General features: G+C 40.7%; 1 protein-coding gene and 1 pseudogene across 1 annotated transcript; both read left to right on the top strand.

Moving 5' to 3' along the window:
• The first annotated feature begins 2,930 nt into the window (after positions 1 to 2,930).
• On the top strand, positions 2,931 to 18,718 carry LOC119787666 (annotated as a pseudogene).
• Positions 16,995 to 18,722, top strand: LOC119787657 (gamma-crystallin M3-like). Its single transcript, XM_038291640.1, has 3 exons — positions 16,995 to 17,125; positions 17,746 to 17,988; positions 18,393 to 18,722. The coding sequence occupies exons 1-3, from the start codon at positions 17,054 to 17,056 to the stop codon at positions 18,669 to 18,671; spliced, it is 594 nt and encodes a 197-aa protein (XP_038147568.1). The 5' UTR covers positions 16,995 to 17,053; the 3' UTR covers positions 18,672 to 18,722.
• The last annotated feature ends 707 nt before the right edge of the window (positions 18,723 to 19,429 follow it).

Genomic DNA, 19,429 nt, shown 5'->3' with positions numbered 1-19,429 from the left:
TTACATGCAAAGTCAATGGTTGATGCGCATCAGGCGCATGTCATGTTTTGGTTTACAGACTCTGAATAAGAGCAATCACAGAGGCAAGGATCAGTTAAGGGTTTTATTGAAGATTTGAGATTGTACAGAGTGAAGTCAGGCAGGCAGGGTTGCATGGATACTGCTGGAAGAGGTTTGGTGACAGGTGAGCAACAGTTCGGTGCTGGTTGAAGAGTGAGGGATGTATGAGACTCACAGAGAGGGCGGCTTGGCATCTGTCTTGGGAGGATGGTGACCAGTGGTCCTGGCGAATGGTGCAGGTCCGGTGGGTGAGATCAGATGGTGGTGTCTGAGGGTGGACAGGCAGGTGAGCTCAGGCAGGAGGGCTTTTATGGTTCTGAGGCCTGAAGCCTCACTGGTTCTTAGAGGCTGACTGAAAACGCCTCTAACGGGAGTCCAAAGCGAAGAGGTCTCTGTAGTGGTTTCAAGGCTTGGGATCCTGGGTTCTAGAAGAAGGAGCAGAGAGGACAGGGTTAGGTTCAGGCAAAGCTAAGGAGCTAGGCTTGGTTCAGGATCAGTTGTACCAACGCTGAAGCATTAACGAACTGACGCCCTCCTCCTGGTTCCAGCTCCTTAAAAAAGGTGGGAATCAGCTTGATGAAGAGCACCTGCCTGTCCAGCCCTGCAGAGAGGAAAAAAAGGAAAAACCCGGCCTGCACCCAGGACTGGGAGTATGACAGTGCAGCAAATCGTCCCGCAGCGCTTTTTTAAGCAGGAGCAGCACATCTTGAGCTTCTGAGCATCTGAAGTGTGGGACGCACTGCAAACGCAGCAGCTGCTGGAGTTGGAAAAACTTAAATTTTGCTGCTCGATGCACCACATCAACCAATCAGAGAAGCTGATCTTGGAGCTGGCAGAGAGACAGACACATTGCTGATGATACTGAGCGCTATGATCACTCCTCTGAAACAGCTTATTAACGCCTAAATTAACTTGATATGTCGAAATCTGCCAATAAAACATCCATCCATCCATCCATTATCTGACACGCTTGTCCCAATTGGGGTCACGGGGGTTGCTGGTGCCTATCTCCAGCTGTCAATGGGTGAGAGGCAGGGTACACCCTGGACAGGTCACCAGTCCATCACAGGGCAACACAGAGACAAACAGGACATAAAACCATTCACGCACACACTCACACCTAAGGAAAAGAAGCCAAAAAACCTAACAGTCATGTTTTTGGACTGTGGGAGGAAGCTGGAGTCCCCGGAGAGAACCTGCGCATGCTCAGGGAGAACATGCAAACTCCATGCAGAAAGACCCCAGCCCGGGCGACCGAGCCAGAGGCTGCTGTTAAATGGGATTCCTAGTGACAGCGCATGTTAGGGTTGTTAAGTTTCCCCAACTTTAACCTATAAAAAATGAAACAAAGACAGTGTAAGATTTTCCTGAAATGCTTTGCAAAGGAGAGTTCAGAGTTGAAGCATCAATCTCTGCATCTCCGCTTGGCTCAACACTTGCCAGGCTTTTTGTTGAGCAGTCAACACATTACAACAGCAGACGTTAGTTTCAATTACACGGTCTTTTAGACATAACATGAACTTTTAAGATAGGGAACTTGCCTGGTTTCAGTATATGCTTTACACAAGGTGTCGGGGTTATGACTTTTCACTTCTCTGCTTCTCAAATGAAAAACAGGAGAGTATTCTTGTAAAACATTTGACCGTCTTATGGCCTTCATACACTATTTCCAATGATGAGAGTAACATATAGAACATATAAATGATTAAAAGCAATATAAAAGATATAAATGAAAAAAATGATAAAAACAACAGATATCATAATAACTCCAACAGCGCACCGCCGGTGTACGGGGGGTCTGAGTGGCAATAATATTTGAAGGCAGGATCGTAATCTTTATATACTGACTGCAAAGATAGAGTTTTCAGGAGGACTTTCTCACTTAAAAACATGTTAAAACTACTTTTTACCCACTGATCACAGCAAATATAGCTGTCATAGTTACAGGCAAAGAAAGGATATTGTAGGTCTGCCCAACGCACCCATTTTTCCACCACGAAGCTAGAGCAGCAGAGATGCCTCAGCTGAGCATCAGAGCAAAACTTGTAGAAGCATCAAAAATGAAACACCACATGCTTTTTTGCTGCTCTTGCTGCTTAGGGTCTGAACATAGTATCAGTCTAAAGTCCAAGCCCCTGGTATAGGTCATAAAGGGGGCACTCTAGAAGTAAAACAGAGGTGGCAGGATTAACACTCCATCACAGAAGAAGCTTGCTCTTTACGTGTTAAAGTAGACCATAGGAAGATCATAGAGGATATAAATTACAGGTAGTTTCAATACTGCTATGCAAAAGGAAATCGAGGAATTTAAAAAGGTAAAGAAGCAAACATATCTCCTAATACAAGAACAGCTATGACTTTCTGAGATGAGCATTGGTCTTTCATTTGAAAAATATATGTAGATGGATGGATCAATAAAGAACTAAACATAATAGTGAAGCAACGATCTTAATGACTGTCAATGTTATATTAAAATAAATTTTCTAATGACTAAGTGATTTCAACGTAGAGTTGGGTGATGTTTCTGCCCTATGGAATGTTTTTCCGGGCTGAAATTAGATCATGTTTCTAAGCCAGAAAATTCAGTTGAGTTTGAATGTTTTCACCCATGATATTTTTACACCTTCTGCAATTTTCTAAATGTTATCTGTCAATTTGAAGATAGAAATCAGGTGACCTGTTTTGCTGGTGAACATGTTAACAAACTTCTGCTGGAGGCTTCCCACCATCATTGTTAACCCTTTCAAAGAGGTTTTGTGTGACACATAACCATGGGCTGAGTCTGCACTCTGATACACAAAGCCATCAACCTAACTCAAGTGTTTAAAAGCTGTTAACTCAAAGCTATGACTGCACTTAGCCTCCTCCAGCTCCACACTGACAACATGGCCCCCACTGATATGAACATGATGAGCAGGGTAAGTCCACACAGTCATCACGCCAAAATATTTCTTGGCTTTCAGGACTGATCAAACAAAATATGATTCTGGATCAACTCCTAAAACACTGTTAATGTAGAAGTTTATTTAAGATATAGGAAATTTGAGGAAAATTATTTTAAATATTAAGGAAAATTAGGAAGAATTGTTGTCTTCATACCCAGAAATGTGGTTGATCATGAGCATAAAGCTTGAGTAGTTTGTTATAAGAATACCAGCTTTACAGCTTATGTAAAGGAAACAGGAGTTCAGAGCCACTCAGCAGGAACTCTGTAAGTACAATTCAGAGAACAGGGGCTGCATCAGCACTAAATGGCTGAATACTAAAATCAGACGAGGAGAATAAGGTATAATCAAGATAAGTATAGGAATTTTCCTTGAAGGGAGTTTAAATGAATGGTTAGTAAAACAAAGTATTTCACGGTAAAATGTATTTTACGACCAAATTTAAAAAACAAATCATAAAAGAACTTTATTTCCTGTACAAAGATCTAAAGTAAAGAAGATTAAATGTTATAAAGAAACCCTAACATTCCCTCATTGGACTTGTTTCTGCTCAGATCACCTTCTACGAGGACAGGAACTTCCAGGGACGTTCCTACGAATGCAGCAGTGACCTGATCTGTCCTCCTACATGAGCAGGTGTCACTCCTGCAGGGTGGAGAGGGGCTGTTTCATGGTCTACGATCGCACCAACTACATGGGTAACCAGTACTTCATGAGGAGAGGAGAGTACGCCGACTACATGAGCATGATGGGAATGAGTGACTGCATCAGGTCCTGCCGCATGATCCCCATGGTAACTATTATAGCATTATAGCAGTACAACATCGTTGTTCCCCAGTTGCCAAATGATTATAAGGATGCCTTGATTGCATATTGATGTTTGACTGTGAATAGATATCTAAAGGTGACTAAAGGTGCGTTCAGATCAAATGTGTTCTGAGTGTCACAGCTTTGGATTTACATGCAAAATAGTTGATGGAAGGCATCAAGGACCATTAAGAGGTCCTGTGGCATCAAGGCAGGGTTGCCACTGGAGTTTAGAAATTCTCAACTTTTGCAGAGTGACATGTAGCGTCAGCCATTAATTAACATATTATTATCTTTATCTTTCAGTACCGTGGCTCCTACAGGATAAGGGTCTATGAGAGGGAGAACTTTGGAGGCCAGATGTATGAGCTGATGGACGACTGTGACAACATCATGGATCGTTACCGCATGTCCAGCTGCATGTCCTGCCACATGATGGATGGACACTGGCTGATGTACGAGCACCCCCACTATAGAGGCAGGATGATGTACATGAGGCCTGGAGAGTACAGGAACTTCATGAACATGGGCATGAGCAACATGAGGTTCATGAGCATGAGGCGCATCATGGACTCCTACTACTGAAAAAAATTAGGACTCAGAGCTAAAAAAAAATTAAAAAACATTTTTTTCTTTAAAATCTGTCTCTCTGTCTTCCATTGTTATACAATGTCAAATTTACAATGGAACTGAACTGCTTTAGTTATTACCAATGTTGGATAACCAGATTTTGATAATTTAAACCCAAGTCATGCAAAGCTCCACCCGGTAATTCTGCCACCTTTTGTAAACCCCGATGTATTAATTATTATCTGTTAAAAATGTTTTCCGTGGCCAGCGAAACAAATTTACAACTAATACAGTGCAAAACCATTTACAGATTTCACATCACTCAAATGAAAGTAGGATTCGCAGACGAAGATGGATGCTGACAATCCCCTTTCAGTAGCACTAATGATTGCATGCATGCCATATGGACCTGTCACAATGCTAACTGCACCATCACCTAATGTACATGGTTAATGGACATTGGTTCCAGTGTCTAAAATTACTGTCATTGCTTATGGCACAAGACTACATATGCACAGGGAAAACATGCAGATTCCATACAGAATTTTTGCAAGACAAAAGTGATACTAACTGCGTTACCATTCAGCAAGCATACTGTTTAATCCATCAGAAAGCTTGTTACATATCAGTCATGCTACTGAAAAAAACTTTTGCTGTAAATGACTGCACATATTTCAATTACACCTGTGATTTATTCTTAAAATATTTCATCCTAAATGAAAAACCCAAGTCTAAAGTCTTGCACATTTCAACAACATTATCTAACATGGATAATACAATTTATAATGTTAATGTTACAATATCACTTCCTTTTATTATGTCTAACCTTCTCATTATCAGAGTTCTTTTTGGTATAATAAGGGTAATAAAGAGGAAACCACTGGACTTTATTTTAAAAGTTTGAAGATGTTTCGCTAATGTTGAGTTCCGGGCTTATAAACATCACCCTCGACATTTCTGGATGGGAAGTTAAACATCTTTAAACTTGAAAACATAGTCCAGTGGTTTATTTTGTAACTTTTTTAGAATGACTATGACCGTGATGACTGAGAATCTTTACCAGCACTTAAGAGCAATGTTATAATTATTGCTATAAGTATTAATATTAGTATTAATGTTGATACAGTTAAGATTAAAGTACGTATGATTGCTATTGTTACACATGTTGATTGGTCAGTTCATTTACCCTAATAACAGCTTTGGCAATGTTTTATTTTTATTTTGATGTGCTTGTTGTTTGATGTCAGAGAATACATTTATTATTCCTATAAATCACACATAAAAAAAAAGTGTGATGGTTTTAAGGAAAAAAAAAACATCCAGAACACTCTCAGGAGACAGGAAAAAACTTAAAATGTTTTATTTTGAAAATGTGGAGATGATTTGGGGAGAATCCAGGACTGCCAGCCAGGGACTTGAAATCTTGAATGTGTTCAGGTGAATAGGATTTACCACACTGGTTAACACTCAGGCGAAGATAGAATGGCTTCTTTTAAACAACAATCATGAAAAAACACCTTCTGTGTCACCCACCCACCATGGTCCCACTCACACCATCTGGAGGAGAATAGAGAGAAACAAAAAATAATAATAAAAAAAGAAAATAAAGAGAAAAATCTCCCACACTGTGACGACAATGATGATGATGATGATAATGGTAATTATCTTATCATTTGTGATACCATTAATCTATTTATTATATTACAGACAGTGCCATGCCCATTTTAATACATCACATTAGTATGCACATATGAAAATTAAGCTAAGTTAAAAAAGATTAGTAAAAAAATAATAATAAAAATAACAACAAAAAGTCCCCCATACTGAAATATAGTGAAGATAGTATCAAGGTTACTAGGTGTTCTGAACAAGTAATCCTGCCTTCATTCTGTACCCACAGCGGCGCACACAGGATCCACTTTAAATTGTATCTCACCAATTTAGTTGATAACAACACAAAACAAACAAACAAACTAACTACTTAACTAAAAAAAGACAACAACATGCATTAGATTTCAACTGTCTAGAGGGGTAGGGATTTAGTTCAATGCTCATACAGCCTTCGAGGGTCTTAGCTTGTTTAGATGATGATGATTGTTGTTAATATCATTATGATAATAATCATTATAGCGATTACTATGAAATATTATTAGTAATGTTATCCCTATCACATCATTTCATCTTTTTATTTATTTATTTATTTTTTTTATTTTACCTTTATTTTACCAGGAAGTCCCTTGAGATAAAAGCCCCATTTACACTACCCTTGAAAAACCGATCCAGGCCCAGACCGGTCCGAGCTTGGATCGGTAACCAGGCCAAGCTCAGTTTTGACGACCGTTCACACGTCACACTTATCTCGGTTATCTCGACTCCTCGCCTCCTAGTGACGATGTGCGGTATTACTGCTAGGATTGAAGGAGGGACTCAAGCAGCTGGTGGCGGTAATGCACCAAACGCTGTTTGTCAACCGCTGTAAAACCCAAGAAGAAGAAGACGAAGGAGGAGGGAATCTAGCAAATCAAAATGGCGGCGCCAGTCACATTCAGAAAGTTATGCTTGATTATTATTGCTGTACTTCCGTGTTTGCGGTGGGTCAGGCGAAGACGGCAACCTTGCGCGGATGTACTTGAATGGAGTGTGAATCGGCATGTTCAGCCAGTCGGCGATGACGCGTTCTGCTCATGCGCTCTTGTTATCAGAGAACCGAGCCAGGAAAAAACCGAGCCGAACCCACCTCGGGAACTGGTCTGCAGTTAGCGCGGTCCGGTTATGTCTATCTCGGTTCAGTTCAGGTTGTTTCCGTTCACACACGACAAGTTATCTCAGTTACTGAGCTCGGACCGGTCTCGGCTCAGTTTTTTAAGGGTAGTGTAAACGGGGTAAGAATCTCTTTTTCGAGAGAGACCTGGCCAAGAGGCAGCAGTACAATAACACATATAAAAACAGATAAAAACAACATAATAAAATCAACTAAAACTAGACTCTAGAATAACAGTTACAATTCTCTGTGCAAGCGGTTTTCAATAGTGATTTAAAATGGTGTAGCGGAATAAGAGTCTGTAATTGTAGGGAGTTTTGAATACTGTGCAATGACCATGGTGCTGCATAGGAAAATGATGTTTTGCCAAGGTCTGTGTTGATCCTGGGAATAGTGAAAAGAACACGACTTGAAGAGTGTGAGTTGTAACCCCTGTTATCTACAGATATGAGGTGACACAGGTATGGAGGGAGTTTACCCAGGATGGCCTTGTAAATAAAAGTAAGCCAATGATGTTGTCTTCTGAGGTTTAGAGGGCCATGAAACCAGAGCATACAGTTCACAATGATGAGTCCTGAAGGCAGAGTTGGTGATGAAACGTAAAGCACTGTGATAAACTATGTCCAGGGAGTGGAGAGCTGAGGAGGCAGCATTCATATATATGATGTCTCCATAGTCCAGAACAGGAAGGAAGGTGGTCTGTACAAGTCTTTTCCTTACTGAGGGAATCAAAGAGGATTTTTGTCTGTAGTAAAAGCCGAGCCGGGCTTTCAGCTTTTTTAACATACACTCACCGCCACATTATTAGGTACCCCATGCTAGTAACGGGTTGGACCCCCTTTTGCCTTCAGAACTGCCTCAATTCTTCGTGGCATAGATTCAACAAGGTGCTGGAAACATTCCTCAGGGAGTTTGGTCCATATTGACATTGATGGCATCACACAGTTGCCGCAGATTTGTCGGCTGCACATCCATGATGCGAATCTCCCGTTCCACCACATCCCAAAGATGCTCTATTGGATTGAGATCTGGTGACTGTGGAGGCCATTTGAGTACAGTGAACTCATTGTCATGTTCAAGAAAACAGTCTGAGATGATTCCAGCTTTATGACATGGCGCATTATCCTGCTGAAAGTAGCCATCAGAAGTTGGGTACATTGTGGTCATAAAGGGATGGACATGGTCAGCAACAATACTCAGGTAGGCTGTGGCATTGCAATGATGCTCAATTGGTACCAAGGGGCCCAAAGAGTGCCAAGAAAATATTCCCCACACCATGACACCACCACCACCAGCCTGAACCGTATATACAAGGCAGGATGGATCCTTGCTTTCATGTTGTAGACGCCAAATTCTGACCCTACCATCCGAATGTTGCAGCAGAAATCGAGACTCATCAGACCAGGCAATGTTTTTCCAATCTTCTATTGTCCAATTTCGATGAGCTTGTGCAAATTGTAGCCTCATTTTCCTGTTCTTAGCTGAAAGGAGTGCCACCCGGTGTGGTCTTCTGCTGCTGTAGCCCATCTGCCTCAAAGTTCGAAGTACTGTGCGTTCAGAGATGCTCTTCTGCCCACCTTGGTTGTAACGGGTGGTTATTTGAGTCACTGTTGCCCTTCTATCAGCTCGAACCAGTCTGGCCATTCTCCTCTGACCTCTGGCATCAACAAGGCATTTCCGCCCACAGAACTGCCACTCACTGGATGTTTTTTCTTTTTCGGACCATTCTCTGTAAACCCTAGAGATGGTTGTGCGTGAAAATCCCAGTATCAGCAGTTTCTGAAATACTTAGACCAGCCCTTCTGGCACCAACAATCATGCCACGTTCAAAGTCACTCAAATCACCTTTCTTCCCCATACTGATGCTCGGTTTGAACTGCAGGAGATTGTCTTGACCATGTCTACATGCCTAAATGCACTGAGTTGCCGCCATGTGATTGGCTGCTTAGAAATTAAGTGTTAACGAGCAGTTGGACAGGTGTACCTAATAAAGTGGCTGGTGAGTGTATTATTTAAATGTGTTGTAAAAGACAACTTGTCGTCTATCCACATACCCAGGTACTTATAACAGGACGCAATCTCAATTGCTTCTCCACTTAAGGTCTTAATGCCGTGATGCTGTGAGTTTTGGGAGCAAGCTTTAGAGAATGTCATAAATTTGGTCTTTTTTACATTTAGGACCAACTTCAGCTGATTTAGGGAGACCTGAAGTTGATGGAAAGCAGACTGAAGATCATTCAAGGCATTGTTAACTGAAGAGGCAATTGAATTTATTATGGTATCATCAGCATAGAGGTGAAATTTAACAGATTTCAAGTTATTTCCAATGTCATTTATAAAAATAGACAACAGGGCAGGTGACAAAATTGAACCTTAAGGAACTCCCTTAGTCACTTCCAAAAAGTCAGATTTAAGTCCGTCCACGTAGATACATTGTGTTCTGTCTGAGAGATAGTTTTTAAACCACTCTATGGCAGAGTCACTTATTCCAAGCTTGCAGAGTCTGGCTAAAAGTAGTTGGTGGTTGACAGAGTCAAATGCCTTAGACAAATCCACGAAAAGGGCAGCACAATGATGTTTTTTGTCTAAGGCATTTATTATATCATTTAAAACAGACACAGCAGCTGTTATGGTACTGTGACCTGCTCTAAAGCCTGACTGAGTTTCACATAGGAGGTTGTTGACTGTAAGGAACTGTTTTAGTTGGGAGTTGACTTGAGATTCAAGAATTTTAGCAAGTACTGACAGGTTTGATATTGGTCTATAGTTGTCCAGGTCTGTTGGCTCCCCTCCTTTTAGTAGAGGTAAAACGTAAGCAGCTTTCCAAATTTTTGGAATACAGTTTAATTGTATGCTTAGATTAAAAATGTGAGCAATAGGCTCTGCAATAAACTCTGCCACCAACTTCAGGAGATAAGGGTTTAATCCATCAGGCCCAGGGGACTTTTTATGGTCTATAGTTGCATCAATAGAAATGGATTGTAGGACAAATTTGGATTGAGGAATTGCTGATGGGAGAGGATAATCAGTGCTGTCTAAGTTTACAGATACTGGATCAGAAAGAGAGGTAACAGGACCAGAGCTAGTTGAGACAAAGTGTTCATTAAACTGCTTAGCTATATTCTGTTTGTCGTGTATAACAACTGAGTCTACTATGATGCTTTCTGGCAGATGTAACTTAGTCTGTGAACCTGATAAAGATTTGATCTGCTTCCAGAATTTTGTTGGATTGGCAAGGTTTTCTTAAATGGACTTCAAATAAAATTCTGATTTTGTTTTCCTAATCTGAAGTGTGCATTTATTTCTTAGAGCTCTAAATTTGGTCCAGTCTGAGGAGGAATTTGTTAGTCTTGCTTTGGCCCAAGCAGAATTTCTTTCTCGGATCATATTCATCCATGACCCAGGGATTATCCCTACCAGAGATTCTAAATTTCTTTATGGGGGCATGTTTATTGCAAATTGCCAAAAAAAGTGCTCTAGAAGTATAGCCAGGCAGTCTCAACATCATGTATTAAACTAACCCGACCAATACTACTGTTGTATAAATCATGGAAAAAAGCTTGTGTATCGAATTTCTTAAAGTGCTTTTTGAAAATATAGCAAGATTTGGTTCTAGGTAGTTTTGCGTCTCTCACAACAGCAATGGCACAATGATCACTGACATCGTTGCAAAAAACCGCTGTGGATGTGTATTAATGGGGCTTATTGGTTAGAATCACATCCAGTAATGAAGACTTGCTGTGATCTTTTGAGTTTAACCTTGTCGGGCTATCTATAAGTTGTGTAAGATTAAGTTTATCACATACATTCTTGACGTTAGCTGAGGCTGGAGAAACCCAGTTCCAGTTAAGGTCACCCATAAGTATAAGTTCAGTATCACAGAGACTATGTAAGACATCTGAGACGGATGATAGTGCTTCTGGTTTGGCGGAAGGTGGTCTATAACAGCCACTAGGGTAAACTGAAGCGTTAAAGTCAGATTAACTTTAATTGCTAGTAATTCAAGTTGTTTTGGTTTAGTTACTGCCAGTGATAAAGAAGAGCACGATTTAGTTTTGATGTAAATAGCTACACCACCTCCCTTGCCAATTCTATCAGCTCTATACACATTGTAACCATCCAAAGCAATAACGTTATCTGGTACAGATTTTTTGAGCCATGTTTAAAACCAAAATGTCAGGATCCGTTGTGAGTAACCACAGTTTTATCAAGTCCAATTTAGGCAGTAGACTTCTTACATTGAAGTGAATAAGGCCCAATCCTGATCTACATTTAAAGGCTTCGGGTGTGATATTAGGAATGGGACCAGGATTGCCTGATAAAAAAAGGAGCAGCAGAATGACACATTTTAAATTGTGTCAGCGCTTCCAGATAGCAGATTTGGTACCTTTGGGAGGGGACGCTAAAATAACCCTGTTGGTAGTATATTGGTCTTGATGTTTTTGTAGCTGGAAGAGGTGAGTTTGTTCAAGCATGAGAAGAGATTCTTCCTTATAGAAAAAAGCCTCTCTGGTTACAGAATATAGCAGGATATTTAGTGGATCATGTTGTATGCAATCATGCTTCACTGTGTACTCCAAAGTACCAGGAAGGGACAAAAACCATAACAAAACTAGCAAGAGCATTGTAAATAAATTGGACTGAGAGAGAGAGAGATGTAGATGTAATACTTTGTAGATGCAGCAGGAGCAAAGGCGCAGCAGAGGCTCAGGATGGAGGATCAGTTAGCAGCCAAGCAGTGTGGGCAGTGCAGGCTCAGGATGGAGGAGCAGTTGGCAGCCAGGTAGTGCAGGCCCAGGATGGAGGAGCAGTTGGCAGCCAGGCAGTGCAGGCCCAGGATGGAGGAGCAGTTGGCAGCCAGGTAGTGCAGGCCCAGGATGGAGGAGCAGTTGGCAGCCAGGCAGTGCAGGCCCAGGATGGAGGAGCGGCTAGCAGCCAGGCAGTGCAGGGCCAGGCCAAGGCTAGAGAGGCGGCTGGAAGGCTAGCAATAGTATTGTCCCGTGCCAAGAGTCAAAGGATTCCAATTGTTTTAACTATAATAATAAAGTCTACAAAGGTTTAGTCTAAACAGCTAAAATTAAAGTTCTTGTCTAAAATCCACAATTAAACTTATTTAAAACAACACATGCTTCTCAGAGCAACACAGCACATCTTAACTATGCTCAAAGATTAATGTTTTATTATCATTTACTTTACCATCTTCAAATGTTTTTTGTTTGTCCATTCTCAGTTTTCTCCTTTCTGAAATGTCATGTCCCTCCTTTTGTCCTACAAATTAATGAGTTCCTCCTTCCTGTCGTTTTTCCTTTTCTGGCCCCTACCACTCTTTCCGTTTTCCTTCTAGTTCGCTACCACTCCATTTGGCATTGAGTGTCCTGAGACACTTAGGATAGCAGGCGTCATTAAAGATCTCTGTCCTAACACCTCCATAAGGACAAACCAGGGCCGAGGAGCAGCAGTAGGATTCCCACTGACTCCCTACCCTAACCCTGGACATTTACAATCCTAAAGTAAGACGAAATATATATATATATATATATATATATATATAGTGAAGTTTTAACCAAGAAGAATAGAGTCTCCCAATGGTGCAAGCAGTGGTGTGTACACTGCTGAAAAAAATAGAGGGAACACATAAACAACACAATATAACTTCAATCAAATCAAGCTCCTGTAAAATCAAGCAGTCTATTTAGGAGGCAACAATGATTGAAAATCAATTTCGCATTCTGTTGTGCAAATAGTATAGGAAATAGGTGAAAATTATTGTCAATTATCAAGACTCACTCAATAAAGGAGTGGGTCTGCAGTTGGTGAGCACAGACCACTTCTCAGTACCTATGTTATTCGGCTGATGTTTTGGTCTTTTTTGAATGTTGGTGGTGCTTTCACAATCGTGGTAGCATGAGACAGACTCTACAACCCGAACAAGTGGCTCAGCTAATCCAGGATGGCACATCAATGCAAGCTGTGGCAAAAAGGTTTGCTGTGTCTGTCAGCGTAGTGTTCAGTGTATGGACACACTACCAGGAGACAGGCCAGTACACCAGGAGACGTGGAAAAGGTCATAGGAGGGCAGCAAACCCAACAGCATGACCACTACCTCCGCCTTTATGCAAGGAGGAACAGAAGGAGCACTACCAGAGCCCTGCAAAATTACCTTAAGCCGGCCAACCGACTCTATAAGGATGTTCTTGGGGCCTGACGTATACAGATGGGGGTTGTGCAGGATGCTTAGCATTTGCCACAGATCACCAGGATTGGCAAATTCACCACTGGTTCCCAGTGCCCTTCAAAGATGAAAGCAGGTTCACACTAAGTACATGTGATGACGTGACTTCTGGAGACACAGTGAAGAGCGATGTGCTGCCTGCAACATCCTTCAGCATGACCAGTTTGGTAGTGGGTCAGTAATGGTGTGGGGTGGCATTTCTTTGGAGGGCTGCACAGACCTCCATTTGCTCACCAGAGGTAGCGTGACTGCAATAAGGTACTGAGATGAGATCCTCAGACCCCTTATGAGACCATATGCTGGTGCTGTTGGCCTTGGGTTCCTCCTAATGCAGGACAATGCTATAGACCTTATGTCGCTGGAGTGTGTCAGATGTTTCTGCGTTTGATGGAAATGAAAGCATTTGTTAGGTTTATTCTTTATACATAATGTGCATTAATACTTTGTTAGCCAGATTAGACAGAGTAGAAGGCCTTCCTTCACAAGGTGGATGTCACTGTGTGTACGGAGGTCATCTAATCAGGACAGCCTTCGTGTCTTTAAAAATACACAGGATATGGGCACATCTTGGAGCCGGACTAATAAAGGAGAGATATGTGTAATCCTAGGGTAAAGAGGCAAGATGCATGAAGTTCAAGGCATGGATGGCGTGTCAGTTTCTGATACGAACAGCTGATCATCCATCTGATGCAAAACATGGACTCATGAGGAAATTACTGTCCTGTAACGACCTGACCAGGAATAAACGCTGTTACTTTTTAATCCTGTTTTATAGTCCTTTTTTTTATATGGTTTTACCCAGTTTGAGTTAAGAGTAGTAAATAACTTGCTCCCAGGTAAAGAACCGGTAGGTAAGTTCCGAGGCGCAGCCGCCTTCAGGGGGACCTAACATTCATATTATACATATTGAAGCTATGGACTAGCCTGCCTGTTCCTCAGACCTGAATCCGATTGAGTCTCGATACATCCACCAAAGTCACATTGTGCTACAGACTGCCCAGGTTACAAACAAGGTCACAAAGGAACTAAATAGAGGAAAAAGCATAGGAAGTTCTAATACTGATATAAAGGCTGGGAAAAAGTGCTTGTGACCAACTATACAAGCTGTATTTTTTTCTGTCACCTGTCACTGGGTGTGTAGGGGGTCCCACTACACATAAGCTGACCAGATCAAAGAGGATTGCTTAACTTAATCTGTAATCAGTACTCCTGAGGTCCTACCATGGATAAAGTACACAGTAAAATATTTCATTGATTGAGTATGAATCCATGTGGGAATGTGTTTTAAAGACCAGAAATTATGTGTTTTACATCTGGTGTATTTCTTCCTGTACAACTCTTGACAATCCCTTCATATTTTTGCATACATCTGACCAAAATACACCAGGGCTCTACCTAGCTTTGAGCCATATCTTCTGTTGGACTTAAAAATAATTAATGTTTGGTGTGTCCTGTGGTGGAGAGATTGTTAAGAATACCGAAACCAGAAAGAAATGAACAGATCCCCCAGGAGGCAAAGGTGAAGGACTAATGATGACTTTGTTTTTTAGGAAGAATAATGTTCCCTCATAGGGAAAATATCTTTAGATGAACAGGACGTTCAAGTGAGAACAGGATATAATGTAAATCAGGTATCCTAATAATTATGAGAGGGGAGACATGTTGATGGCTTAGTGGTTTCAATGGAAATTTGGTAAAATGTGTTGTTCCTGATTGAGCTCAGATAATGTTGGTGCTCCAGAAACCGGTAGTGTTTGTAGTCTTTATTATTTCTGGCCTCTCTCTACAGGTGCTGGTCATAAAATTAGAATATCATGAAAAAGTAGATTGATTTCAGTAATTCCATTTAAAAAGTGAAACTTGTATATTATATTCATACATTACATACAAACTCATATATTTCAGATGTTTATTTTGTTTAATTTTGATGATTACAAATGACAACAAATGAAAATCTCAAATTCATCATATCAGAAAATTAGAATATTGTGAAAAGGTTCAAAATTGATGGCCCCTGGTGCCACACTCTAATCAGCTAATTAACTCAAACCACCTGCAAAAGCCTTTAAATGGTCTTTCAGTCTAGTTCTATAGGCTACACAATCATGGGGAAGACTGCTGACTTGACAGTTGTCCAAAAGACGACCATCGACACCTTGCACAAGGAGGGCAAGACACAAAAGGTCATCGCTAAAGAGGCTGGCTGTTCACAGAGCTCAGTGTCCAAGCACATTAATAGAGAGGCGAAGGGAAGGAAAAGATGTGGTCGAAAAAAGTGTACAAGCAAGAGAGATAACCGCACCCTGGAGAGGATTGTGAAACAAAACCCATTCAAAAATGTGGGGGAGATTCACAAAGAGTGGACTGCAGCTGGAGTGAGTGCTTCAAGAACCACCACACACAGACGTATGAAAGACATGGGTTTCTGCTGTCGCATTCCTTGTGTCAAGCCACTCTTGAACCACAGACAGCGTCAGAAGCGTCTTGCCTGGGCTAAAGAGAAACAGGACTGGACTGCTGGTGAGTGGTCCAAAGTCATGTTCTCTGATGAAAGTAAATTTTGCATTTCCTTTGGAAATCAAGGTCCCAGAGTCTGGAGGAAAAGAAGAGAGGCACTTCACGTTGCTTGAAGTCCAGTGTAAAGTTTCCACAGTCAGTGATGGTTTGGGGTGCCATGTCATCTGCTGGTGTTGGTCCATTGTGTTTTCTGAGGTCCAGGGTCAACGCAGCCACATACCAGGAAGTTTTAGAGCACTTCATGCTTCCTGCAGCTGACCAACTTTTTGGAGATGCAGATTTCATTTTCCAACAGGACTTGGCACCTGCACACAGTGCCAAAGCTACCAGTACCTGGTTGAAGGACCATGGTATCCCTGTTCTTAATTGGCCAGCAAACTCTCCTGACCTTAACCCCATAGAAAATCTATGGGGTATTGTGAAGAAGAAGATGCAATACACCAGACCCAACAATTCAGAAGAGCTAAAAGCCACTATTAGAGCAACCTGGGCTATCATAACACCTGAGCAGTGCCACAGACTGATCGACTCCATGCCACGCCGCATTGCTGCAGTAATACAGGCCAAAGGAGGCCCAACTAAATACTGAGTGCTGTACATGCTCATACTTTTCATGTTCATACTTTTCAGTTGGCCAACATTTCTATAAATCCTTTGTTTTTATTGGTCTTCAGTAATATTCTAATTTTCTGATATGATGAATTTGAGATTTTCATTTGTTGTCATTTGTAATCATCAAAATTAAACAAAATAAACATCTGAAATATATGAGTTTGTATGTAATGTATGAATATAATATACAAGTTTCACTTTTTAAATGGAATTACTGAAATCAGTCTACTTTTTCATGATATTCTAATTTTATGACCAGCACCTGTATGTTTTCAGTCAAAGGGGAATTTCACCTATGATGTCATCATACCTTCTGTAAGTTTCTCAGTGTTAGCCTCCAGCTTGAAGGTAGGAAACCATTGACCTGATTTGCTGGCGAGCAGGTTAAAAAAACATCTTGAATGAAAGCAGCTGCTGAAGGCCTCCCAACATCATTGTTAACCATTTCAAAGTAGCTTTGTGTGATGCACAACCATGGGCTGAGTCTGCACTCTCATAGACAAAGCCATCAATCTCACTCAGGTGTATAAAAGCTGGCAACTCACTGGTATGACTGCACTGAGCCTCCTCCAGCTGCACACCGACAACATGGCCCCCACTGACATGAACATGATGGGCAGGGTAAGTCCTGACAGGCCTGACACCTCATTTCTTGCTTTCATTACTGATCAAAGCAACAATTTTGTTGGATTATGTTACAAAAATCAAGTCCTAAAAGAATTGTCACCAGATAAATTTAGAGTAATTATGACATTTATGAGTTATAAAAATGCACTTTAAAAAACAATAAAGAACAAACAAAGACCTAGAGATCTAGAAATGTTGATATTTGTAAATAATTTGTTATAATTTAATTATATAATTAAATTTGTTATAATTTGGAAGAAAACCAATGAATGGTTATATAGCATATCTGAAGGACATAGCAGTAAGAGAGCAATTAACTCGGTAGAATTCATTTTAAGATCAAGAATTGTATTTTTTAAGACTGTTTGGGTAATTGTTGGCTGTTTAATGTCTCTCATTGTAAAATTTCAACTGTATGGCACTTTTTTGATCAGTTAAAAATGTCACCTGGTTCCTGCGTATTAATCAGTTTGCATATCAACCAGGTAAAATCTCAGGCGTTGTCTAAGACCGAATATGAAGCGAGCTAAGACAGACTGATTACAGCAAACTTCAATAGGACCTCAAAGTATAAAGATGGCTAATTTTCCCATTATTTATCTGTTTCTATCTAGATCATCTTCTACGAAGACAGGAACTTCCAGGGACGTTCCTATGACTGCAGCAGTGACTGTGCCGATCTGTCCTCCTTCATGAGCAGGTGTCACTCCTGCAGGGTGGAGAGAGGTTGTGTCATGGTCTACGATCGCACCAACTACATGGGTAACCAGTACTTCATGAGGAGGGGAGAGTATGCCGACTACATGAGCATGATGGGAATGAGCGATGGCATCAGGTCCTGCCGCATGATCCCCATGGTAAGTAGCCACTCATAAAACAGCATCATATCTTCCTCATGGTAACGAGACATGTTACAATATTGCGATGTGCATGGGTGAACAGCCACATTATAGCACCTTATTCTGCCAATGGTAAAGGGCTACTTATAACATTGCTCTGTGGTAACCAGCTTATTAGGTTAAAGTACTAACACATCCAAGATTTCACTTTATATCCCTATGGTAACCATTCATTTTACTGCACTACACCATCCTGAATGGGCACAAATTGGATCTATAGTTTAAATGCAGTCTGACTATTGGACTCAGTTGGTAAAGTGCAATATGTGCAATGATTTCTTTATTTCATCTCTGCTACTACCTGATGTGTAGCTGAATACTATACAGAGATTTACTGATTTATTATTATCTGTATCTTCTAGTACCGTGGCTCCTACAGGATGAGGATCTATGAGAGAGAGAACTTTGGAGGCCAGATGTATGAGCTGATGGACGACTGTGACAACATCATGGATCGTTACCGCATGTCCAGCTGCATGTCCTGCCACGTGATGGATGGACACTGGCTGATGTACGAGCACCCCCACTATAGAGGCAGGATGATGTACATGAGGCCTGGAGAATACAGGAACTTTATGAACATGGGCATGAGCAACATGAGGTTCATGAGCATGAGGCGCATCATGGACTCTTACTACTGAAAAAATTCACAAAACAAAGCTGAGAAACATTAAAGAATCGTTTGTGTAAAATCTGTCTGATTTTCTTCAATTGTTGCAGATCCTTTAATTTTCAAAAATGGTTTTAACTGCAAGAGTGAAAAAAGCTTGGCTGTTAGATCAATGCACAACATCATCCAATGCCATTTGTTCATTTCTATCCCTTTGTAGAGGATAATGAGTATGTTTCTAGAAATCAAATTGAATTGAAAGAATTGAAATGGATATCCTATATTTTTTTAGTGTTATGAGGTAATATTATTATTAATATTATTTAAGGACATTTGGCCGCTAAAAGTAGATTAAGCATTTGAAACCCCTTATTCAAAAAAGGACAGCTTTGTTTGATCTTATGCAGACATATAATTTGTATGCTAAGTATTTTTTCTGGATTTTCTATTGTTTCAGTTTCAAAATTTTCGCATCAAATGCAGTGTGAATACAACAATAACCTGTTGCTTGACGTAAATACAAGACAGATTAGCTGTCCTTGAATCTCAATATTGGAAACGGGGTCACATCAGTAATGCAAAAGGATTTGGTTCTGCCCATTAAGATGAGCAGATGTTAGCTTCCGATTAAACTAGGACCTTGTCGCGGGAGCAGAAGTCTCAGCAGACTATATAAAAATAAAGTTGACCTAATTATATTTAGTTTCTTTGAAAACAATTGTGTTTTTTGTCCTACCATGTAGATATGAAAATAATTTACTAAAGTAACTAAATATGCTTTAGTAAATC

The sequence above is a fragment of the Cyprinodon tularosa genome, unplaced genomic scaffold (assembly GCF_016077235.1).
Source record: "Cyprinodon tularosa strain WSP-4 unplaced genomic scaffold, ASM1607723v1 ctg1081, whole genome shotgun sequence".
Classification (NCBI taxonomy): Eukaryota; Metazoa; Chordata; class Actinopteri; order Cyprinodontiformes; family Cyprinodontidae; genus Cyprinodon; species Cyprinodon tularosa.
Note: the sequence above shows the minus strand (reverse complement) of the source record. Positions and strands in the feature narration are given on the sequence as shown.

What these genes read in the sequence shown, in the direction of transcription:
- LOC119787657 (XM_038291640.1), top strand. Translation starts at nt 17,054, where the DNA reads ATGACTGCACTGAGCCTCCTCCAGCTGCACACCGACAACATGGCCCCC. An exon ending in ACATGAACATGATGGGCAGG is followed by an intron (nt 17,126 to 17,745) that starts GTAAGTCCTGAC and finishes GTTTCTATCTAG; the next exon opens with ATCATCTTCTACGAAGACAG. An exon ending in CCTGCCGCATGATCCCCATG is followed by an intron (nt 17,989 to 18,392) that starts GTAAGTAGCCAC and finishes TGTATCTTCTAG; the next exon opens with TACCGTGGCTCCTACAGGAT.